The following is a 25697-nucleotide window of genomic DNA, read 5'->3' as shown; positions in this document are numbered from 1 at the left end:
GGACAACTACTACTATTTATTTCCATATTTCAATTACACTTTGAGATGTATTTTTGTCTTAGACAAACAATGATGTTTGTCCTTACTCTGATGTTAGACTGTGAGGGTTAAGAAATACACATTGTTATTCAAAAGTTAACACCGTTTTTCCCCTCTTCAGTTAAAATAAGCTGTATGTTGTAGTTAAATACTGAAGTTTTACTCAAGTGAATATAATGACTCAAGTGAAGATTTAGTTACGTTCAGATTTTAATGCAAAATCCACTGGGGACAGCAGAAACAAGATGGTGAATGCCAGCGGATGAAAATAGATCCGTGGCATAACTCTGTCTTTAGGTTTTCAAAGCAAGCGTTGAGCCGCTGCTACGCGGTATATGCCGACAAATTTGGCAAATGTATGGGATGCTCGTTCAACTGATGAGACAAAGTTGACTGTGAGGAGGGTTGACCTTTGTTTCTAGATGATGATAATATAGAACTAAATGTGAACCTTTTTGTGGGAAAAAATAAATTTGAATTACTAGATTAATGAAAGAAAAGTCAAATTTACTATCATTTTATAAAGGCCATATAACCTAATATAATTTACAAAAAATGTATTAATTTAATTATTTTATGGGCTATACATTAAAATATGAACATTATTATTAACATTCTTCGGTAAATGTAGCATTTCAGAGTAGAAAATAGACAAAAATTCAAAAGAGTAGTATAAAACTACAAGATAAAAGTTGTAGGTCCAAATAAAAAAAAAATTTAAAAAAAATTGCAATTTTTTACGAAAAAAATTGGAATGGAAGTTCTCATCATCACACTGACCTATGAGGTGAGATGGTGATTTATAATTATGAATGAATGAATGAATGTTTATTTCAGTCCTACATTACGTTATATGAGATCTCACGTGGCTGTGTTGAATGTATGAGGCGTGCACCAGCATGAAGTTCAAACCCATAACAGTACTTCTCACACAAAGGACTCCAGCTGACTCCTCCTCATCGAAGACTTTTCTTTACTTTGCTACGCTACAAACCTTTGGTGAACATAATTAGAAAAATAGTATGCAGCCCGCTGGCGAAAATAGCATCTGCTCTGCAAACGGTGGTGAGAATGAAAGCCAGTGGATGTGAGAGAAGGCTCCTGCTGAGTGAGCATGATCTGCCAGTTGGTCTCCAGGGCCATCTGTCGGCTGAATTAGACTCTGGGAGATTATTCAGAAGCTAAAGGGGAGGAGAGCAAAAAATGTAGCGTAAAAACGATCAGATGTGGATGTGGCCCGCCGCCAGGAGCCGCACAGCGGCATGTCCACCGCTGCTGCTTTCAAATGTGTTCTCACTCTGACTCTGGAGCTCAGTAATCAACACAATCTGCTGCAGCGCAGTGAGCAGCGGGGAACTCACACACTCACAGATAAAAGAGCAGGAGTTACAACTTCTTTTGCTTTCAAGACAGGGATTCTCCCCGAAGTGGATCGTCTCCGAGCCGGCCGTCTGTAAGATCTGTTCATGACACGGTTCCTTTCCAGTTGATCTGCTGCTAAAAGTCTGTTCACATCCTTCATGTCAGCAGGGAAACGTTCATACGTCCCCAATAACTCCCCCCAGAGGAGTCCAGAGGACTTCAGGTATTCACCCACCACACATCTACTGCAGTGTGTGTCCAGAGCAGAAGTGGCCAGTCACATTTTCGAGAAGCCACATGACGTCCTGTGACTGTTGAGAAAAAGAACCTTAAATTTTGGAACGAAAATATCAACCAGGAGAAGATAGTGTTGTAGATACGTATAGGGATTGTGATAGGTAATTTGATTAAATGTGATTCATTTAAAGTAGATTTTATTTAAATATTCGTTGAAACATCATTATAAGAGTAAAAAAGGAAAAGGCAAATTCACTATCATTTAATAAAGGGCATCTAATCTGATGTAATTTACAAAAACAGTATATATTTAATTATTTTATGGGCTATACATTGAAATATTAATATCATTATTAAATTTAAATGCTGCATTTCAGAGCAGAAAATAGACAAAAATTAAAAAGAGTAGTAAAAATCTACAAGATTTTAATTTTTTAAAAAAATGTTTTTTTTGCGAAAAATTAGATGGAAATTCTCAACATGGAACATCATTTTAAGTGACTAATCTCATGGTAACAGAACTATGGGCAAAACATGTAATAAATTACTATAAAAAGAAATTTGTTACAAGATGTTTGTTGATCAAGGATCAACATATATTGTTAAATATTATCCAAGGTGTGGACAAACGGGCAATAACATAATAATAATATACATAATATGATTCATACATCCATACTTTTCACAGTGAGCTTTCTCCTCCGCAGTTGGGTGCACAGGACCATATGTGAACAGAAACCTAAAACCAGGCAGAAGAAGAACCTCGTTTGGTACATATAAATCAATAAAAACAATATCTTGAGTTTGGCACCCAAATCATTCAGTGGTTGTACTTGCAGACCTTCAGCTCCAACCGAAGATCCTCCATCAGGTAGACAAATATATATATATATACATATGTCTGTACCTGGCAGCTTGGTTCTTGTCACTCACTTGCGCTGTGTTTTCAGCAGCAGCCGCGAAGGTAACAGACATTTCAGTCGGCAGCTGCTGTAGATTAAGTCGAAGCGCTCCTGTTCTTCAAGGTACTGTCCGTCACCTCCACCTCCGGAGAACCATTCCGCACGACTGAACGAGCTATGCAGGCGAGAGTGAGTCTCTGAGCGCGCTTTGGTCAGCCGCACACCTGGTACAGTGAGGCTTTGTCGCCACCTGCTGCTCAACAAAATACCTTGTTTTTCAGCGCTCAAAAAGGTGTCGGCAATTCTGACAGGGTGAGTTGGCTTGTGTATATATATACTAACTAACTATATATATATATATATATATATATATATATATATATATATATATATATATATATATATATATATATATATATATATATATATATATAGTTTTTTTTTTAGTGGTGGGACTTTAAACAAATAATTTGTTGTTTAAACGTATGTATGGGTCCATCATTTGACCCGTGGATCCGTCCACCCGTACTTATGACCATGGACTGCAGATGCTTAGTTGTTGGGATTTTTTTGTACTTTTTTACTTGTATACCAAATTCATTCAAATTGAAAAAGGTGGCTTCTTGAGAGAGATAGATAGATAAATAGACAGACAGACAGACAGATAGACAGATAGACAGATAGATAGATAGATAAATAGACAGACAGACAGACAGACAGACAGACAGACAGACAGACAGACAGACAGACAGACAGACAGACAGACAGACAGACAGACAGACAGACAGACAGACAGTTTCAAATTCACCTTCATGTCATTGATTAACATGTTTCATACAGGGCGAACTGAACCAGCCCTCAAAAGGTAAGAGCTATTTAAAGGTGTCAGATTTTGGAAACCACTAGCGCGGTTTGTTTTTGTCCCACAGTAAAAAATATTTCAAACCGCTGCACAGATGGGAAACACTCAACAAATCTCGAGGCCCTCCATCAGCCTGAAAGGTACGGCTCTGTTTTACTAGCATGTTGCACCTGCTGCTGCCTGTCTCCTTTAACAATCCTTCTCTTCCGACAGTGGCGTTGGTGAGTGACGAAACAGGTCTTTGTTCAACTGGTTCTTCATTCTTCATCACAAGCCAATGTTTCCCACAAGTGCCATCAAACAGCTGGAATAACCAGAGCCATCCGGCCAGCGACGAGCCCATGAAGGAGCCTCAGCAGGTTTGTCATGGGTTGTACAGCTGGGGATTGAAGTCATGAAGTCACTCATATTCCTGCTTGATGGTGCAGAGCTACAGCACGGTAGAATGCTACGTTGGAGTTTGTGGTCGAATGGAAGCAGAGCACGCGCTACACCTGGTCAACAAGGTATCCACCAGTCAGTCTCTCCTCACACCTCTTCTCCCCGACAGATCCACGATCACAACTCTTCTTTCAATCCCAGGACGGAGCGTTTCTGATCCGAGATTGTTCGGCGAACACAGACAGCGAGCCTCTGGTGTTGGCAGTGTACCACGATAAAAGGGTTTACAACGTGAAAATTCGCTTCATCGAGAGCACGAAGAAATACGCGCTAGGCACCGGACAGCGATCGAATGATGTATGTCTACGTTGTGTTCAGTTCTTGTTGAAATTCTCATCCTGCTCATTCCTCAACAGATGTTTGACAGCGTTGAAGACATCATCAGGTTTTACTCATCGTTCCCAATAATGCTGGTCAGCGCCAGACACCCACCTGGGAGCAGCTTTTCAGAGCAGTGCGTGCTGAGGATCCCAGTAACAAGGCAGCACGTGAAGAGGTTGCTTGCCTAAAGTGTTTCCCAGCAGTGTCAAATGTGCCGAGTACTACCAAGCAATTCTGCTGTGTCCTTTTTGTGGAATGTGAAATAAGCTAATTCTCAGGGCCATAAAAAATTCCTATTGTGCGCTTTGCTTCACCTCTGGTTTCATAGTTGGCTGGCTTCTGAAGAATGTTTTCACCTGCTGAAAAGGGGACCCAGATTTATACGGAAGCTCTGAACTGACATGGAAAGTTTTTTTTTTTGCACAAGAAAAAAATGTTTGGATAAGATAACGTTCTCACTTGAATGTTAATATAACATTTGGGCTCTGAAAATAAGGACACTGTTACCCAAAGCCTAGTCAAAGGCTCCACCAGGTCCTGGGGCCCAGAACCAACCATAACAACCATAATAACCATAAACACAAGTTGTCCATGATTCACCGTGGCAACACATGAAACTTCAGTAATAAATCAAAATAAAGTGAGGACTACACACCAGACACGCAAGGAAACCTATTCGAATGAGAGTTAAAACTAGTTCATTAATAATTATAGAATATGCCTGGAGCTTAATTTATGAGTATTATTACCATCATATATTCATATATTTTGTGCTTAAATCTCTTAAGACAAGTTCTGCAAAACTCTTGTCTTCATTGAAAAAACTGAATTCAGACTCTGAGAATTCTGCATCTCAACACAAATCAACTGCCCTATCTGTTAAAAAGGAAAACAAGTTGTAGAGTAGGCATATTAATAATTTTTATTTTTAAAAAAACAGACACAGTTGCTTCATTAAAAAAAATAAAATAAAAGGAATACAACACAAGAACTACGAACACAATGAAGATGTGTGTAGACGCCCCATATATATACAGGAAGAGTCTGAGATTTACAATTAATCTGTGTGTGCGATACCCCCAGAATATACAGTATATACAACATGATCAACCAGTGAGTGTCATTATACACAGTAGGTAGCAGAAGAACACATCCTCACTCCCACAGCGTGATATATTGACGTTGGGAGAGTTGCCTTTTGCGTCATATACTGACAAAAAAGGCAGCCTTCCCCATCAGAGCATCATGTGCTGCTCCTCGCCCCTGGAGTTATATAGAAGTAAAACTATTTTTTTTTCTCTCCCTCCATGCAGCACAAGATGCACACTGCCCCACCTGGAATGCAACGGAAACTGTTCTTTCAATTGAAACACCTGTGTGTTTCAATGTGCAACAATTCATTCTGAAGGCTGCCTTTTTCATCAGTCCAATACGCGAAACTCCACTTTACCAACGGGGGTGAGGATGGGTTGTAGCAGAGACGAAACTTTTGAAATGGGAGCGCTAACATTTCTCTGTGAAATAGTTGCCTACAGTGTTAGTCGTGACTGAGACGTAACATATAATAAAAGCATTAGACTCCATTTTGGTTCCAAACATGAGCCTATCCAAAATGCCTCATAAAAAGACATCCGGTGGAACTAGACCAGCTGATGTCAAGTGGAGCTTCAGAATTGAAAAAAAAAAAAGTCAAATACTTTTAATGAGGTAATAGTTGGAAATAAACAATAGTGGCAATGCTTTGTAACGTCACGGACATGTCGGACAGATTCCAGTCTCCCCCTTTGACTACACGCTACTTGATATAGTTGGATAATTGAAACAGAAACATTAATACCGGCGTTGCTACAAACAGTTGGAAACCACAGTATTCAGCCATGTTTGTAGTCCTCACTACCCAATACACCAGCTCATTTAATTGAGGCAGCCATGTGAGCAAACTCATCTTTCCATTGCTTTAAAAATACATTTTCAATGTTATGTTTATGTAATACTCTGCTGGTACACAAGATTTGTTTGCAACAGAAAAAAAGTGCCACAAGACTGTGGCGTAGGTAAGGCTTGCTTTGTTCTACAGTTCTTAAAATGATCATGAATTCTAATAAAACTAAATATGACAATGAAAAGATAACTTTACGTTTTAGCTTCAAAAAACCATAATTGTTTTAAGTGCTACATTAAACTTTGACAAACTCTACGACTTTGTTATCGATGGGAACATTTCATTACGAATTACGAGAAACAGTTGGTAACACGTTCACTGCATATGAATTCAACAACCGATCTTCTGACACCGGACAAAACAACCAATTCAAAGCGTCATACAAATACATTCGTTTGTCAAATATAGAATTAAAACATGGACAGATAAAATCCCTTCATGAGGCATTCAAGTAGAGCTGGGCCGTAGCAAGTCATTATTTAGAGTATTTTGAACACTGGATCTATTACACGCACACAACTGAAGCACTAAAATGCGTACGAGGACAACAGTAGTGTGTAAATTGACTAATGTGTGATATTTCATGAGGCTGAAACCAAGTGAAATTCACATTGTTGTCAATACAAAACAGAATTAAATTGGCGCTCAAAATTTAAAAAAAATTTAAAAGACTTTTTGGGGGAGTGAGAGGGCGTAAAAAGCATGTCGTAGGTAACAACAATGGATCTCCTTAAGTCACATTCTGATTTAGATCAAAAACATTGTGTTGTAACAGTTCTGGCATTTGAGCCCAAACTTACATATTTCAAATCACTCCACAGAAAACTATAAATCTGATTTATGGGTTTAACTTCTATCAGTTTCAGTAATAGCCAAAAAATACATGTGATTGATTAGTTTAACCTTTCAAAGTACACACCAGCATTGTAGGCAGCAAAAACAAGGAAGAGTGAGACGATGAGCCGCTAAAAAGGTAAGGTTGTTAAAACCAAAATCCTTTATACCCTCAAAAGTGTTTCCAAACTAAAACAACTTTAAAACGCTTTAGCTTTTTTCAAATGTAACCTGTGCAAAAATGCTGGCAACTAAAACTCAGGCTATGGAAAAGTAACGGTAACTGTGTCTTTACTTTTCAAGTCCTAAAATTGCTTCTCCTTTCCAGTAAGTAAAGACAACCTCAAGAAAATAAGACACTGGAGTGTTTACATCAAATATATGGCACGTGCATGCAGATGTAAGCGTCAGCGTGGACTAACATGACTTCTGAAATGCCAAAATTATTGTACAATGAACGCATCAGAACTGTAGGAGGAAACAGCATTTTCAAAAACAGAGTAAACATTTAGCAACATCATAAAATCTGCTTCCTTATAAAAGTCTATACATTGTCTGAGGTCAACTATTACTTTACAAATCTGTGACTTTTACACAAATTCAAGGGCAGACGCGAACGGTGCACCCCATCACCTCATATTTTTGTCCCATCACTTTGCTGAGCTTCATTTTCAGTATTTGGCACCTTGGTATCTGTTCTTCAGTGTCCAACAGAGGGGCGGCTTGTACTTGAATAGGAGCCCGTGGTTTTGGGTGATTGAGAACCACCACCGGCTGGTTTGGTCCCGGGCGCTTCACCAGCTGGTCACCTTTGAGAGGCATCGTGTACAACACAGTGCAGTCGCCGAGGTTTTGGGTACGAGTCTTGTGTGTCACCACTTTCAACTTTGGTACTTTTAACGCATGGTCCCGAGCAGCATCGTCTATTCTTGTCAGAGAGACAGTTAGATATCTGGAAAGGCAAGGGTTGGTTTTTGGAGCATCACTGCGGGCCACATTTTTAACCGGGCTACATTCGGAAGATGGTGGCTCCTCTTTAGGAGGTTTAAGATCATGGCTGCCACTTGACTTGTCTGCTGTTGCCACTTTTTCCTGCTTCACTTGGACACTCGCTTGACTGACGTGCTGAATGTTCTCTTCATGAATTTCCATTTTCACATGGTCATTCGTTGCCTTTTCAACAACGGGCTTGCTTCCTGATGGCACTTGAGTACAGTGTTGTGACTTGGCTTCACTGTCCACCTTCTTGACACCGTTGGAAACCGGGGTTTTGTCCATAATTATTCCTCTCAGAGCCATCATCAGTGGCTGAATGGGGCCTTGATCACCCTGAGGTTGTTGACTCAGGGAAAACACAGAAGAGATGACTGGGAAACCTTTCGGCTCCTGAGATGAATCTTGCCGCTGCCCATGAGTCGAAACTGGCGGCTTCTTTAAGATTGAAGGTTGAGTTCTGCCTGTCTGCTGTGGGATGCAGGGTGGTGGCCGAGAAACCGTCTCCAGATGCCGCGACACTGCCGCGGGTCTTATGGGCAAAGACGCATTAGAAGAAGATGGTCTTACACTCTCACTTGGCGCTGCCTCCCTCTTTGTTAAACCAGAATCATCTTTCTTAGCGCCCTGCACCGGTTCAACCTTTACAGCAGAAGGGTTAGTCCCCGTTCCTGGCTTATCAGAGCTGGAACCAACTAGATCGATATATCCCCTGTCAGTCCCTGTTTTCTGAGATGTCCTATGGTTTTCTGAATTGAGAAGGCCAAGTAACTGACTGCAGTCCACAGCAGGAGACGCTTTGGTACTGTCATCACTACGTTGCACCTGCGTGACTGCCCGTGCAACATTAAGCTCACCTACAGAATTTATTGTCAATTTGGAAGTTTTCGGAGTGTAGTGGTGCCACTTCAAGTTCATACATTCTTGCCTCTTCCTTTTCCGTGCGACCTTGACTCCACCTGCTTGATTAGTCAAGATGTCTGGTATGTTGACTTTGACGACAGCAGGATATTCCGAATTCATCGGCTTTCCGATTAACCTTCTGTTAACCGCAGATAAGTTGATGGGCTCGTTGGAGTGAGTTGCCTTTTCTACTGCAGCACTTGCCGCAGCGCTAGTTCTTACATCATTTACGACAGAATTGTGTTCTTGTTTGGAAACCAGTCGTAGTTTCAGCTCCTTGGACCCATTCACAGTCTTTACTTCGACAAGTTCGACTTTGCAGCCGGCAGGGATTGTGACTTCCTCTGGCAGAGCCACAGTCAATGCCATGTTGTTGTGGGTGTTCACATTCAGAGAGGAGGTACACGCCTCTGTTATCATTTTGGCCTTTTGGAGATTTATTTCCAGTGTTCTCTGCGTTTCTCTCCTTCCATTAACACACACAGCAGGTGCAATTTTTGGTAGTATCACCTTCCTCTGCACATGTGATATGACCATTTGTGGAGGCTGTGGAGTCGATGTGGAAACGCTGCAGACAGGCGTAAGGAGGGGCTTCACCACAGCAGGCTTTGAAGGTCCATTGTGAACATTTTTGCTATGCAAACGATCAATGTGTTTTAAAAGACACAGTCGTCGCATGTAGCCTTGGCCGCAGTGTGGACACTTGTATTGATACTTGGTGTGTTCCTGGAGGTGAGAGTTTAACTCCGCCTCGCTAAATAAAACTCTTGCGCAGTAAAAACAGTGGAACATAGTTCCATTATGTTCATTCAAGTGACGCCTGAATAAAGCACTGTCGGCCGTAGAAAACCCACATTTGTCACAGTGCATCATCCTCGACGCATTTAGGACACGATTTAACGCCATCGCTTGGTGTCCGCCTTCCATCGATGGTAGTATCTTTTGATAGCTGACAGGCTTCATGTTGACCGCACAGGTCATCTGGACCAAGAGTGGAGTTAGGTATTATCTCCGTCAGGTTCCATCTGCCTGGTCTTCAGGACGGAAAAGGCTGGAGAAACACGACGTGATGGCCTCCACCTGAGTGCAGAGAAGGACATAAGCTGTAACATGTCGATTTTATTGGACTTGTATGTGTATCATAAAAACTGTCGCTGTGAATGAAAATCTTTAAGTACATGTCAGTCCTATAAGTGGCACAGCATCACTCGCAAACAACGATAAAGGCGTCCTATTGATTGTCAAGCTCACACTGAGTAGAACCTTGTGTTCATAACGTCACAGACTACGTCCAGTCATTTCTATAATGTCATTTAAAAGGCGTGTGAGACAGTGACTGAGAACGAGAGCGTACGTGAGTGCTCAGAGATATTAACAGTGTTCCGTCAGCTTTGCCATAACTGGACTTAAAATACTCTGGTCTGGAGCCAGATTTCGAAAACGAAACCCTGAAATCCCACCAAACGCAGAAGTGGCATGGAGGTGGAAAGGAAAGGGTTCGGCCACAAACTGTCCCCCAACCGCACCAGAAACACAGGTGAGCTGAAGGGGGTGATCTCCCACTCAAAAGCGATGGCCGTAGATGTAATAGTAGTTGACACTTTTTTCTCCCTTGTCAATCCACCATTCAAAAGCGTGTCACGGTAGAAATGGGGCAACGAACATCACCAACGCTGCATTCACTTTAACTACAATTTTGCATAAGGTTTAAAATTCAGCATACCTACTTCCCTGTTTACACTCAACATGCGATCCTCTCTCTTGTTCTACCAAAATCATGAAGACATTTCAATGTTAAGCCTGACTCTCACTCACAGGAGAAACTATGTGTTGGTAAACATACAAAGATAAGAATGCCTGCCATGTTTAGTGAGATAATGTTGAAAGACAACACAACATTAAAGTGAAATGATGCAGACGAAGATCAGTCAAAAGAAAAATACTTAAATACGTATGAGAATAATATTTTACTTATGATCATATTAATCAATTTATCTTGTGATATTGAATAAACGCCTGTATGATGGCTTGTTTTAATTTAAAATTGAATCCAACAGACGCTGTTACATTGGGTAAGATGTCCTCAATTTGACCCTGCATGAGTGGAGAAGTGCTGAGTGGTGTTCATGATACGAACCACATGGAGTGGAGAGAGTGATTTATCAAAAGGTAGGAACCACCTGGTACGAGGACCAAGGAGGAACTGATAAGAGATCTAAACACAGAACCGCTCCAAACCGCTGTCTGTGGGAGGAATGCACCATTCTCTGGAATGCACCATTAACTACAACAGACCCTCAACCTAAAACTGTTCAGAACTGATAAACAACCTACTCAAATATCGGCGGGAAAACACAGAGACTGTGATGTACCAGTGATGTGCCAGGAGAGGGACCAATCAGAGCTCTGCGTACGTGTATTAGACTCCTCCGTCAGGGAATAAACTTTTTGACTTTAACTAGTCTCTTGGTAGTCATTCTCATGAGCAAACGGAAGAGCGGGAAGATACGTTGGAGGTGTGTTTTCCAAAATTAAACAGAGAGACAGACTCCTACACTGAAAAAAAGATTAGAGGTTTGGCTCTTCTTACACACAGTCCTTGGTTTCTACCTTAGATTTGACATAAATAATATGGGCAAGTCCGAAACCATGACCAGTCATGTTATGTGAGGTAACACTGTGCAAGGTGTTAAATTAAACAACAAAGCCACCATGTCCAAAATTATTCATACCCCAGTGATACTAAGATACTACCCACAGGATATTCAAACAAATCATCGTCTCTTGAGGGTCTGGGTTTGCATTTTGTTCTTTAACCAGTTTTCAGACCAGTTGACTTGCTTCTGACATTTCAGTAATTTTCGAGTCAACACAAGACTTGCCATGGCAAAGACCAAAGAGCTCATTGAGGACTTGAGAACATGCATTGTCAATGCTAAAACGGAAGGAAAAGGGCAAAAAAAAAATGCCAAACAATTTCAGATGTCGGTAGCAACAGTGCAAAGTATCATCCGAAATTACCAAAAATTTCACACCATCAAAAACCTCAATGGAAGTGAAAATAGTGTCACCTCGGCTTACCAGAAAGATCAAGTGGGATGTTGAAAACAATCCAACTACCAAGGCTGTCCTGAGGGAATTGAGTTTGAGTGGTGTGACTCTATCAAGGCAGACACTCCAGCGGGTACTGTACTAAAGTAGCCTCTATGGACATCGACCAAGAAAGACCCCCTGCTTCAAACAAAGCATGAAAAAGTTAGTCTGACCTTTGCAAAGACACACTTAAAGAAAGACCAAAGCTTGTGGACGTCTGTTCTGCGATCAGATGAAATTCAAAGATAGCGATTTTGGGCCTAGAAATGTGGCTTTCATCTGGAGAAAGAAGAGTGATGCCTTTAAACCAAAGAACACACTCCCAACTGTTAATCATGGAGGTGGAAGCATAATGCTATGGGGCTGCCTTTCTGCCAATGGACCTGGCAGCTTGGTTAAAGTGGAAGGAATCATGAGTACATCAGTACATCAAGATTCTTCAAGAAAACTTCAAGAAGGCAGCAAAGAACCTGGACCTGGGGGAGCATTGGACCTCTCAGAAGGACAATGACCCAAAGCACACAGCCAATGTAGTGAAGAAATGGTTCCAGGGCGATGATATTAATGTTATGAAGAGGCCAAGTCAAAGTCCTGATTCAAACTCCATCGAGAATTTAAATTGCGCATATCCAGTCAGGCATATGAAGAGATGGACCGCGTGAGAACGGAGGCAGATTGGAAAGAGATTGACTGAGAAGCTAGCGTTTTATTGTCACCAATTCATCTTTTTTTTTACGCTAATGCATCCCCATTTCTCTGTTCGCTGTCTGCTCGCTTCTTGATAAACTAACTTCCTGTCCTTTCCATTTCAGGGGTACATGCATGCACCCCTCTTGCCTTCATATTTGGTATGGTAGAAGTAAACAGTGGGTCACTCAATATTTGCAACAGTTTGTCAGCACGCCATATCATCCTTTTAGCTAGGAGAGCGGATGGGCCATCCTCAGGACGCCCTGAACTGCAAGACATAAAAAAAATGGCCGCCCAATTTTTCTCAGCAGGGCGCCCTAAATGTCCGATCATTAGCGCCTGTATAATGCCCTACTCATAGTGTCATCACACTGGTTTCCGTTACAAGAGTGTTTCCGCCTGGTAATTTCGCTGAATATGAAATTTGCCAATTCCCGACAAGCAATCTCGTGAGTCGTCAAGCGTGGCATGGAAGCACTGTGACTCACTCATGAGAACAGATAAGTACAACAATCGATTACAAAACTAACCATCGCCTTTTAATTGTTGGCGTTTCTTTTGGCATTTGGGGTTAAATTGTTTGCATGTGAGATGGTGTGTGAGAGCATGTCTGAATCTGCCCGTGTTGTTTCAAGCATTGAAGAATGCATGCTTTACATGTGCCCTTCTACACCCCAGTTTGGCCTCTTTTTACACTGAGGTAAGGATGGGCAAAAACACAATTTACCAGTGAAATCAATCACTGGTAAATTGTGATTGATTACATAACAGATTGAAAGAACCTCCACAGCAGACATGCTGCTGCTTAGTGAGCAGCGAGTAGGGAGGTACGGACACATCACAACCAGCGGGGCTTCATCAGAGCGCCGGCTGTCACACGTGATCAGTTGTTGTGATCGGCAGTGACCGGAAGTGATCGGCATTCACCGATCACGCTGAAATAGGCAGAGAGCTCAATTTAAGCCCAAAATGAAACAGGCAGAGCAGTCAGGGCTCCCTGAGACACGAAACAGATATCATGGTGTTGGACACAAACTCCAGATATGTAGGGAACAGAAATGACCAGTTTGTCAGTGGTAGGCTTCATCATAGAATTGTGAGCACCAGAATGGCAAAATTTATCGTGACAATTTTTTGCCCATATCCCTACACTGGAATATTCAACACCTTTCATGTTAAAAACTTCAAAGGAACTGACAATTGCATCACCTTTGACACAGCTAGCAGTAAGAACTCAGTGACCAAAGGAATATGACAAAGTTATAGTTCTAGTTTTTTTTTTTTCATTTATGATAAGTAAATAACAGTGTACTACAAATACAGTGGTACCTCGGTTCTCGACCACAATCCGTTCCAGACGGCCGTTTGAGAAGTTATTTGTTCGAAACCTGAATTGATTTTTCCCATTACAATGAATGTAAAAAGAAATAATGCGTTCCAAACCTTAAAATAGGCTTTTGTAGGAGTGAATGTAGAGTGTCTGCTGCAGGTGCGCTGTTCGTCTATGTGTGTGGCCACTGGATGTGGGAGGGGTTGCCGAGTGAGTGACGTCTCTCCAGAAGTGAAGAGGTGCCCGGTGCGTGTCCAGCTCTGAATGTGCGCTTCTGTGCAGTTTGGCTGTGACAAAGTCATAAACCAAGTAACGCTCTGTCCCAGACTCGCCTCATCCCTGTCCCAGCTCCAGCCCACAACAGGACATCAAACCCTGGAGTGAGCGCTCCAGCCTCGGAGGTGTGGAGAGCGAGCACCTCCCCTGTGACACTCTACCACGGTCCAGTGCGGAGACAGGAAAGGTTTTACACCTCAATATGAAGGAAAAACAGTCAGTAAATGTACATGTCTGCATACAGAGGCTGCGTTAAACACAATAACAAAGCGCGTCGTGTGTCAGCTGATCGGTCCGTGCGCGTTATGTTTTTTCCGGCTTTTGTCGGGGGCGTTTGAGTTCTGGATTTTCATTCGAAATCCGAAGCAAAAAAATCTCGAAATTTTTGTTCAAACTCCAATTTGTTCGAATTCCGGGACTTTCGAAAATCAAGGTACCACTGTATTAAATATTAATCCTGGATTCACTTTCAATGTCATGCTCCTATAATTTTAAAAAGGGGGGCAGATATTAGGCTAATAGTTAGAATAGCATTAACATCTGTTGCAAGGTGCAGCGCAATTGAATCGCATTAATATGAACATTAAGGCATGGCACTGAGATCAATCAGAACCTCAAAACCTATTTTCCCCAAAGAAAAGGTACTGAATACTAGCACTACTGCAGAATCCTGGGATATTTCAATTACTTTTAAATAATAATTCAATATTAAGTTGCACAAACCACTTTTCTTTTCACTTTTCACGTTTCTACATCCAAGACCACAACAAACCCTGCACTCATTCTACAGAACCATCCCATCACTCCTGCATCCATTCAAATATCTTGTGAAGGAAATCAATGGGAACCAATCGGTTTTTTTTGTTAACATCAATTCAGTGACTTCAAATCAGCCGGTGGGAGACAGATAAGTAGCCTGTCCTGTACGTGGACACCGAGGCCGACAGCTGAGCAACCGCTCCCCGGATCGAACTTGGTTCATCAACATTCTCCGGCGGCTTCGCATTCGTTCAATAATCCTACTCTATAAACACGAACCAGGAGGCACAACACGTGTGAACAAACTATCCACAAAGCGTCAGTGTTACAGTCGGCTCCGGTTCTGTTTACAAGAAGCACAATGAGCGAGGCCCGAGCGTCCAGGACCTGAGGTTCGGGCGACTGCGAAGACGACGGTAGGAACGTCACATTTTCGATCAAGTCCCGAGTCGCACTCATACCTTCGTGCATCGATGAATCAGTACATCCCGTAACTTGGTAAACAATCCTTGGATGGCGCACAAACAGCGCCCATCGGTGTAAACCACAAAGCCACAGTCCGTATTAGCTTTTCCACGTTAGCATGACAGACAGGCCAGCGGAAGTTGGTACTCCGTTTCAAAGTAAGAGCAGTCGTTAAGCGCTTATGCTTAAATAAAGAGGTTAAAGCATATAGCTTTTAAAATGACTATTTGGTTCGACTCCATTACACTACAATGTAAATTCGTCACATTGGAAACACAATGGTCTTAATAATTATTGGCCATTTTACAAATCACAGCGTATTAATTTAAATTCTTACAATCAGCACGTTGTCTGTTACTTTTAAGACTTGTATCTAAAAAAGAGAAACGTTCAGGCAATTGGCAGATCTAATGGTTTTTTTGTTTTGTTTTGTTTTGTTTTGTCAAATCTGTAGGTACGTCCACGGCAAACGCAACTTCCGGCAGCGACAACCACTATAAATTGAAGGAAAACAAACATTATTATGTTTCATCACTTCCGTTCGTCATTTTAGCGGTGGACGTTTCAAATCTCTTATCACGTCTCCTTGTCTTTTCGTCTGCATTTGCCTTCGCTATCTTGAATTTGTTGGTGTGGTGGAACACTGCCAATTGAATTGTGAATGAGCGAACTACTACGAGGGTGAGTCATAGACACCACAAAAAAAAAAAAAAAAAAAAACGAAATAAAAATAAATGGTAGAAAAGTTATAGTATGAAGGACCTTGAGTAACATATTTATAAATAAATAACGATAAATGAATTAATGTGTAAATAAATGTAAAAATGTTGAACTACAAAAATAATTAAATTACATCTGATTTTATTTCGGTCGAAAAATCTTGTTATTTCTATATATGTATACATTTTGACTTATATTTATTTGTACAGTTATTTATTTATACATTTTGTTATTTTAACATTTATTTGTTGCATGCATTTATATATTTCACTTTTTATTTATTTCGTTTTTTCCACTTTTTGTCTTTTGTTCATTTTGACGTTTCGCTGTCAATATACACAAGTACACGGGACAAACCTCAGTCTAAAAGAAACAAAGCAAAGCAAACGACACACACTCTGCTCACGACATCAAATCATTAGCTTGCGATAAACGTCCCGTTTTCCCAGGTTTTCCCAAAGCACCCTTGGCTCACAGCAATTACAAACAGAATGAACGAACGTCTGTCAGTCATCCACCCACGCTGGATTTGTTCAGTTTAAAGATAATATTCACTTTTGTGCAAACAGAATGTTCAGCCAAGGTTCCAAATACGCCACAGATGGCTCCCTTCAGGTGTAAACAGGGATGTCTGTTTTGTCCATAGTGTCCTTAAGTTCATGTCATGGCAACCCAGACAAGTGGCTTGAATTCTGGGAAAAAGTAGATGTAACACTTCCAGTAATTGGGCAGCCTATAATACTAAATATGGACGTGTGTGTGTGTGTGTGACAATGTGTATCTGGTGCGAGGAATGTTGTTTGTATTTTGAATACATTGATGAATACATAACATACATTGGCTGAAAATTGAGAATTTGGAGCCCTGAGAGAGCCGCTCATTTGATATAGCTAATTGTTGTGGGAAGGCACGACTGTCAAAAGCCTGCAGTTACAGTTACAGTTAGATGCTGATCTGACTTTGGAAAAAGTGATAGCAGCAGTTAAGAAGAAGCAGCCAGCGCTACGTGGAGCAGTAGGAACAGCGCATGTGGAGGAAGTGAAAAAGAAAACCCCCAGGCAAGACGAGAGCTGCAAGAGGGAAATTGGATACAAAGTCGGGTGAATGTAACTGGTGTGGCAACTATAAGAAACACCAGTGGAAAGACGGCTATGCAAGAGATGCAGAGCGTAAAAGATGTCATAAAAAGGGTCATTTCACTTAGAAAAGTACGTCATCAAGCAGCATCCATGATATTACAGACACACGTGGAGATGTCTGGGGCTATTGTAAGATGGAATGGATCGAAACACTGTAACTACATGGACAAAAAAACAGGTTTTAAACTGGTTGCAGGAGCAAGTGTAATGGCAATCCCAAGTAGAGGTCACACTAGTCAGAAGCACAAGACCCCCCCAACTGCCAAGCAAAATGCTTTTTGGACTGGGAAACCAAAGACTGAAAGTAAAAGTTCAATTCAGAGGTGATCTAACAAATTGGGGACAGAGCAACAAAGCAGTATATTTATGTTGTTGGAGACCTTTCCAAACCACTACTGGGTCTTCCAACTGTCAAAGCTCTCTGATTGATTAAGAGGGTGCATTCAGTCCAAGCTCAGGCCCAGGACTTTTAAGGCCCAGAATCCTGCAGTGTTTACAGGCTTGGGGGACTTGAAAGACCCATATGAGCAGGATCCGGGACCTGTCCTATACACGCGGTCATCTCCATGATGAGTGCCTGTGCCACTGCGTGAAAAGTGCAAACTAAGCTGAGGCACATGGAGGAGATGGGGGTGATTTCGAGGGCGACTCAACCCACGGTCTGGTGCGTGGGAATAGTTGTGGCAGCTAATGTACAACCAGGGAAAATAAGACTAAGAGTGGATCTGACACATCTAAATAAAAGGCTCCAAAGAGAGACGCATTCTTTCAGCAGTGGGCCATTCACTGGGTGTGAAGGGAGGGGCAAAGCTAGATGCAAGGTCTGGCTTCTGGCAGATTCCCCTGTCGGAGGAGAGTCAGCTCCTCACCACCTTCATCACTCCATTCGGGAGATACACATTTAATCATTTGGGATCTCCTCAGCCCCAGAGCAGTTCCAGGGTTGCGTGTGGCAGTTGATGGAGGGTGTGGAGGAGTAGTGTGCCACGTTGATGACATTGCAGTGTATGGGGAAAACATGCAGCAACACAATGAGAGACTGCACCGAGCGCTGAAGAGGCTTGAGAAAGTAGGTCTGACATTAAATGAAAAGTGTGAATTTGCCAAAGACAAGATCAAGGTTGTGGGCCACTGTGTTACAGCCAACGCAGTAGCACCTGATCCTGAGAAGGTCAGAGCCATCTTGGAGATGCCTGAAACAGCTGGGGCTGAAGAGGTACTGAGGATAATGGGAATGGCTAACTATTTGTTTACAGTTATTTTGAGACAAGTCGACTCATCTGCTGGTGGTGGATTATTTCTCATGTTATATTGAGGTTGCAGACCTCTCTGTTGCCTCTGCCAGCACTGTCATAGCTGCTCTGGAAGACATGGAATACCGGGGACGATGGACTCAGCTAATGGGCCACAATATAGTTCAGAACTTTTCAATGAATATGGATTCTCACATGTGACCAGTAGTCCAAGGTACCCATTGGCAAATGGGGAAACAGAGTGAGCAGTAGTGACTGTGAAAGGTCTGTGGAAGGAGGAGTAGACAAAGTAAAGGAGCCGACGACATACCGTGCCACACCTCTGGTGTGTGGTTCCTCTCCTGCACAACTATTGAACTACCTTACCACAGCTGCCAACATTCCTCAGGCACCGAAGCCCAAACATCCAAGGATTCGGGAAGTTGGAGGGGCAAAACGTAAATGAGTGACAAAAAGTGGAAAAATAAATAAATAGCAAAATGTATAAATGCATTAATAAATTAATGTTGAAATAACAAAATGTATAAATAAATACATGTTTAAATAAATAAAGTCAAAATGCATCAATAAATAAATAAATGTATATATACACAGAAATAGCACCAATCTTCGACAAAACTAAAATCAGATACCATTTATTTATTTCGACATTTATTTCACATTTATTTATTTATACATTTAGGTCTGTATTTATACAATTATTTACGTTTATCTATTTTTAATCTATTTATAGCTATGTCATTTGTGGTCCTGCATATGTAAAAGATGCTGGACTTAGTGAGTATAAAGTTTAACCAGTGGAGGGCGGTAATGCGCCCAGATGTCGATCGCTTTATAGAAGACGAAGAAGACAGGTAGTGAGGAGGCAAAACATTCAGCGTTTAAAAATGCTTACATTATAAATATCAGTATGATTATGTTGTGGAAAAATAGAGGGTGGTGTGCAGCATTGTCTCTGGCCTTTGCAAGGTGCGTGTTAATAAGTTAAATCCACAGTTTAGGCATGCAAGCGTTGCATGCAAGTTCACCTTTATAGTATTTCAGCGGGTACAAAACGCTTCCCAGTGAGTGTTTGTAGTTTTATCCTGGGGTTGACTCCCTATATTAGCGTGTCATAGTGACACAGCAGTGGCATTGACAGACGGACCCTCCTACCGACCCACTCGCTTCCTGGTTATGGCTTTGCTTGCTCGGTTAACAGGGAAACAACTCTCAAGCACCTTCATCCACTCACCTCGCTTGTACCGATCGTCCCTCAGGCACAAAACCGCCCGCATGGCTTCAAACGCGTCTCCAGCAGCAGACACGACCAGGTTCGACTTTCTGGTGATCGGCGGTGGGTCCGGGGGTCTGGCCGGGGCTCGGAGAGCAGCCGAACTCGGTGCGTCAGCAGCTGTCATTGAGAGTAACAAACTCGGAGGTACCTGCGTGAGTAACCCTAAAGTTAACCATCCATTCTTCTGTGTGTTGGCTGGTATTGCCAGTGCCGAGCAGCAGGTAGATACCCGTCTCAGAGTCCTTCCTAGTCATTGCAATAGTACAAGACAAAGAGGAGGATCACCACCTGTAAGTGAGGCAGTACTTTGGCTGGAAACAATGATATTGGTGATCACTCAAATGAACTGTATTGAAACTGAGAAATGGTAAATAGAAATTCGTTTGAATGGGAACCACTTGTGGTCACTTTTTAGATCAGAAAAGCTTTTTTACAGATTTGTATTCCAGCTGATCGTGACTGTAGAGGACTGGGAGGTAGTAGGTAGACAGGTAGGTTGGCAGACAGTAGAAGACAAGCAGGTAATTGTCAGGAAAAGTTGAAGAAGACGGCGTTGAATGGGGTGGAAATTGACTTGATATAGCTATTGCTAGTAGGCTAAGGCAAGAATTAATTCCTATTCTTTTCTATTGTGGCAGTTGTTTCTGTCCATTTTATGTGAAATCCATTGTACACCATAGTTTAGTGAGTAAAAGTCCCCCCAAAAAGTATTTATTGTCTTCTTTTTGAAGACTGAACAAAGTATATTTAAAAACAAAATTGTTCATGTATATTTTCTTTTTGAAAGCAGGCAAATCTCAGCTTAAAACAAAAGCTACAAGTTTAAAAAACATGAATTGTGTTATTTCGATAATTTTGTATCCTATGTATTCCTGAATCTGTCATTATAGTAACGTGTTTTACATTGTTTCTTAGGTCAATGTTGGCTGTGTCCCAAAGAAGGTATATTTCTTGGCTCATATGCAAACCAAATTGTTTATTCACTTACTAATTCATATGCTTGCTGGTACGGTATCTTTGCTTCTAGGTTATGTGGAACGCTGCCGTCCACGCAGAATATATCCATGATCACAGTGACTATGGCTTTGACGTTGGGAGTGTCAAGTTCACCTGGGAGTGAGTCAGCATGATGCATCGTTTTTCATGTCTTTGGCAGTGTTCAAATCCACTCAACTAACAGTGGAGTTCTTCCTGAATGGGAAGTGCAGCCGCTCCTCTGTCACTGGTGCATAATTTAAACACACAAAAAGGACAGGAAAACTATCAAGGTGACCGAAAAAGATAAGGCCGAGGGAGTGGCTCTTGTTTAGTCCAGACATTTGAGGACATGTTCCTGCAGTTGAGATGTTTGACGCCTCCAAATACCCCTTACTGGAAGTAGAAAACACTGCTAGGATGTATGAATATTCATCTAATCTTATCCATTCTTTACTCAATAGGGTTGCAAAGAGTAAGTTCATGTGATGTTTGTGTCTTAAAACATACTTTTGAATATTATTTGTGAGAAGTCAATAAACACACAAGAAAGTGGACTATTTAACGAAAATTTGGAGGATAATGCAAAGTGGATTCGAGTTGTTTATCTAATACAATAATGTAATGGTAATGACTGTCTTATTTATTGGTGTATTTTGGTCGCTGATTTTATGATTGTCTTTCTTTTCCATGTATCCATCTGTTCTGGTTCCTCGAACTGTGATTTGGTTTTGTATTTTTCTGCGTTTGAATGTGTTTCAAAAATCTTTATCTTGGAGTGAAACGTCCTGCTTAAGAGGACCACCAGATGTGCCAATTTAACTCATTGTCACAGCTCAATGAACAGACGGATCTGGCAGGAGAAAGCAGAAGTGCATTTGTAAATATCCCTCATGTCTTCATATCCTGTGATTTCAGAACTCTCAAGGCCAAAAGAGATGCGTATGTCGGTAGACTGAATGGCATTTATGGCAACAATCTTGTCAAGGTTTGTAATTTTTCTCAATATTTATTTAGCAAACGTGTTCAATGAATCACTTTAGGACAAGAGAGAACATAATTATTATTGTAAACATAGGCATTGGGAAATGGTTATGGTATTCTTATTATATTACTCTGAAATGAGAAGATGTTTTGAATTTACTCATTCTACTCTTTTAAAATGATATTGACCCCTATGGAACGCTGCAGTCTTTTTCTGTTTGCACAGAAATCTCTACAATTTCAAATGTTTACATTAGAAACTGTTCTCACAAGGTGTGTTCAGGGAAATTGTTTTTATCACTGTGATGAGTAACTAAAATTTGCACGTTCGGACAGGCTAAAATCGAAAGCATTAATGGCTATGCCCGCTTTACCAACGACCCTGAACCCACCGTGGAGGTCAACGGCAAGAAATACTCTGCGCCTCATATCCTGATCGCCACTGGAGGGCGGCCTTCCACCGTGAGTGATACTGAAATTCCAGGTGGGCGAAACACGCTTTTGTCTCAAGGCTTTTGTTCATAACATTTAAATTAGCTGAATGATGTCGATTGTTTTCCATCCAGGTGCAAGTCTGGGCATCACCAGCGACGGCTTTTTTGAACTTGAGACTCTTCCGAAGTGAGTCTGTGATGAAAGGTGGTGCAGTTATCAGTCATTAATAATTGATTTTTATTTCCTTGACAGACGCAGCGTTGTTGTAGGTGCTGGTTATATTGCAGTGGAAATGGCTGGAATTCTCTCCACTCTGGGCTCTGAAACCTCCCTCATCATAAGACAAGGAGGGGTAGGAAGAGCACCACTTGTTTTGTTGTCTTTTTCTGAAGAGTGACTCAAGTGACTTGATCCTGTGTTTCATATACTAGGTTTTGAGGACCTTTGATAGCTTCATAAGCACAAATTGCACCAAAGAACTGCAGAATTCCGGTATAGATTTAAGGAAGCACTCTCAGGTGAAGTCGGTGATCAAAAAGGAGAATGGCCTGGAGGTCACGGTGGTCACTAGAGACCCGGAGAAGAAACACGAAGAGGAGATCAACACCATCCAGGGAGTGGACTGTCTGCTATGGGCCATCGGTCGGGAGCCCAAAACATCCGGACTCAACCTTGGTCACCTGGTAACACACGCTCGCAATGACAAGTGGTGATTCTTATTTATCCATGCTAAACACATAAAATAGAAGTTGGAGGAGAAGATGAGGAGGTAATCGTCAGGTTTACGGTGAAGCACAGTAGAGGATGGTGACAAATGCATGGAAACAGTGGGCTACATTTGGACAGCAATAATGCTTCTTCACAAGCTTAGTGGGAATGCTATTATGATTATAATCCCTGTCCACAGCCGACACTGCTCACATGATGTTTTTGCTGCTTTGGCTGTCAGGCACATTTATGCTGCATATGATGTCTTTCATTCCCAGAGATAAATTATAGAGACTTCCAGCCACTGGTGGAAGTGAATTATAGGAGCGAACTGGTCGCCATAAAACCTTTTCAGGAGTCATTGGAGGCTAGAGAAAGAGTTTTGATGGTGGAAATGTATTGTAGAATCAATGGAGTCGAGCACATTCAGGCATGCTTGATGTTGATGTGGCTCTGCCCAGAGAGATCCAGAAAGTGAGTCCTGTGTTTACTGGAGGAGTGAGACTCGTAATTCAGACTTGGACTCAACAAGGGGTCAACACCAGGACGTGGGGATGGGATCAGTAATCTCTGTGTGCTTGGAACGCAGCAGTAAGTAGAGCTAAGAGAAGAGGCACCTGGCCAGTCTGTCGGGCAAAGGTTACTTTTATCACACTCATGAGTAACTGTCCTCCTGAAAGGAAGGTGTTTGGCCAAAACTTTCATCATGAGAAAGCTGGTTGGCGCTGCTTTACACTGGATCCGATTTGTCTTTGCCTGATATGATAAGAGCTGAAGATGAGACTGAAAAGCTGCTTATGTGTATGCCTGCAACTATGTTTCTCTTCGGTAATACTGGTGTTGTCTTTGTTGGTCTTCTGAAATAGAACTTACTGGTGACGTGAAACAGCAGTAGACTTGTCTCCTGTTTTGCTGACTCTGTTTCACACAAAGGGATGGTTCCCTGTTCCTCTCGTCAGTGCATGTATAAACACAGTTCAAACCACACCGTCAAGAAAAGTCAAGGTGAAAACTAAAGTGGGGACGTGCCCGTCTGCCAGGTAAAGGAGGTAATCCAGGAGCAGATCAGTGGCGAGAAACAACCTGGCTGGAGAAGTGAAAAGTTGGCGAACTAGCTGAGACACAATAGAAGCTAGAGATTAAAGGTGGAGTCGTGTCAGGTTTAGACAAAGCTCCTTTTCTAATTTGGGTTTCTCTTCTGGAACGGCTCTCTGAGGAGGTGGAAACGTCCTTGTTGTTCTCACATAGAAACATGGTTTCCTTCTTTTGAAACACTTCTAAGCAACTTAGAAATACTTAGTCATTAGTACTCATTATAAATAGAATATGTCATACATACAGATAATCCAGGGGAATCTGATTCATACACTAGTTAATCTGATCTCATGGAGTGGCAGCTATACCTTCTAAATAAAATCTGCATGTGGTGAAAATAGGGTTTGTGGTTTTCAGGGTGTAAACGTGGACAAAAGAGGACACATCATGGTGGATGAGTTCCAGAACACAAGTCGAGCAGGCATCTATGCAGTCGGGGATGTGTGTGGCCGAGCTCTCCTCACTCCCGGTAAGGAATGGCACCCTCAATACAAGCCCTTTTCTTCATCCCTACATAAATACTGAATAGAAAAACAATCCATTTTGTTGCAGTTGCAATTGCTGCAGGCAGAAAGCTAGCTCATCGGCTTTTCGAGGGAAAGAAGGATTCAAAGTTGGACTACTCCAACATTCCCACTGTTGTGTTCAGCCACCCACCCATTGGGACTATTGGGCTGACTGAAGGTGCGCAAACCAGAACGTACTCACTCACTATAAATATGTTCAGTCCAAACAACCACTCATGTGGCCTTTCATTTGTTTAATAGAAGAGGCAATTCAGTCGTACGGGAAGGAGAACATAAAGATCTACAAGACCTCTTTCACTCCCATGTATCACGCCATCACCACCAGGAAGAGTCTGTGCATCATGAAGCTTGTGTGTGTGGGCAAGGAGGAGAAGGTAGGAGAGCTTTGTGCTACACCTACACGATGTAAGAACAGTGTTTTCATCCATTTTGCTGATGTATTCTCATAATACCACATGGTAAAAAATGTTTGTATACAGGCTGGTAAACCAACCTTTTACGAGGTTACCGTGTAATGTAGCATTTCTTATTTTTGTCATGCGTTTACTAACCACTTGTAAATTGTTTGACACACCAGGTTATGGGTCTGCATATGCAAGGTCTGGGATGTGATGAAATGCTGCAGGGATTCTCTGTCGCCATCAAGATGGGGGCTACTAAAGCAGACTTTGACAGGACCGTGGCCATTCACCCCACTTCTTCTGAGGAGCTTGTGACTCTCCGTTAGTCCCAAGACTGATTCTCCACTGTCAAGTCAGCAGCCTAGTCATTTATACTACGTGACACTTTTCATTTGGCATGTTTAAAAAAAAAAAAGAACACAGCATTCCTGTTTTCTGCTGATCACCCCAGTGGCCTTCTTCTCACCTTCATTCCATGTGACTATACAAGAAGTCAATTAAATTATGCAAACACGAATAAATTCTTTTAAAGCAATGTTGTAAGGTCACTAAGTTTTTCATTGTAATGTGTGTACTGTTCAAACTGTGTTGCTTCACCAAGGGTTGCAATTGCTGCTCGATTGCTCTTTAGGTGAAATAAAGCTCTAAGTTTTCATGTAAATCAGTTTCAAATGTGTCCTGAATTTAAATGTTTACAATGCTTAATAAATGAATTGTGGGCCCTGTATGGTAATA

At 41.7% G+C, this 25697-nt stretch overlaps 3 protein-coding genes across 7 annotated transcripts in view; 2 read left to right on the top strand and 1 right to left on the bottom strand.

The window, feature by feature from the left end:
* Positions 1-7718, top strand: part of LOC128767045 (cytokine-dependent hematopoietic cell linker) — a 13612-nt gene extending 5894 nt beyond the window's left edge. Inside the window, exons 6-18 of the mRNA XM_053878745.1 lie at positions 1449-1492; positions 1567-1624; positions 2346-2408; positions 2478-2509; positions 2589-2602; positions 2664-2729; positions 2822-2852; positions 3381-3405; positions 3470-3542; positions 3587-3761; positions 3831-3908; positions 3985-4140; positions 4200-7718. Of these exons, the coding sequence (XP_053734720.1) occupies positions 1449-1492; positions 1567-1624; positions 2346-2408; positions 2478-2509; positions 2589-2602; positions 2664-2729; positions 2822-2852; positions 3381-3405; positions 3470-3542; positions 3587-3761; positions 3831-3908; positions 3985-4140; positions 4200-4352 (968 nt within the window). The 3' untranslated portion in view covers positions 4353-7718. The remainder of the gene's footprint in view (positions 1-1448; positions 1493-1566; positions 1625-2345; positions 2409-2477; positions 2510-2588; positions 2603-2663; positions 2730-2821; positions 2853-3380; positions 3406-3469; positions 3543-3586; positions 3762-3830; positions 3909-3984; positions 4141-4199) is intronic.
* Positions 5033-15580, bottom strand: LOC128767082 (uncharacterized). Its single transcript, XM_053878795.1, has 2 exons — positions 15446-15580; positions 5033-9916 (listed from the first exon to the last, which is right to left on the bottom strand). The coding sequence occupies exon 2, from the start codon at positions 9815-9817 to the stop codon at positions 7541-7543; it is 2277 nt and encodes a 758-aa protein (XP_053734770.1). The 5' UTR covers positions 9818-9916; positions 15446-15580; the 3' UTR covers positions 5033-7540.
* Positions 15382-25697, top strand: gsr (glutathione reductase). Of its 5 annotated transcripts, none has more exons than XM_053878800.1 (13): positions 15382-15400; positions 19821-19989; positions 20753-20779; positions 20865-20953; positions 21731-21800; positions 22133-22280; positions 22363-22417; positions 22484-22583; positions 22663-22914; positions 24392-24503; positions 24587-24718; positions 24802-24935; positions 25139-25696. In XM_053878800.1, the coding sequence occupies exons 2-13, from the start codon at positions 19837-19839 to the stop codon at positions 25286-25288; spliced, it is 1422 nt and encodes a 473-aa protein (XP_053734775.1). In that variant the 5' UTR covers positions 15382-15400; positions 19821-19836; the 3' UTR covers positions 25289-25696. The 5 variants fall into 5 exon arrangements, with proteins under 5 accessions (XP_053734775.1, XP_053734773.1, XP_053734772.1 ...); XM_053878798.1 differs by lacking the exon at positions 15382-15400 and adding an exon at positions 16096-16130 and having other exon boundaries at positions 25139-25697; XM_053878797.1 differs by lacking the exon at positions 15382-15400 and adding an exon at positions 19392-19530 and having other exon boundaries at positions 25139-25697.

This window comes from Synchiropus splendidus, chromosome 11 (genome assembly GCF_027744825.2).
Source record: "Synchiropus splendidus isolate RoL2022-P1 chromosome 11, RoL_Sspl_1.0, whole genome shotgun sequence".
NCBI lineage: Eukaryota > Metazoa > Chordata > Actinopteri > Syngnathiformes > Callionymidae > Synchiropus > Synchiropus splendidus.
This window is presented reverse-complemented; position numbering and strand designations above follow the sequence as displayed.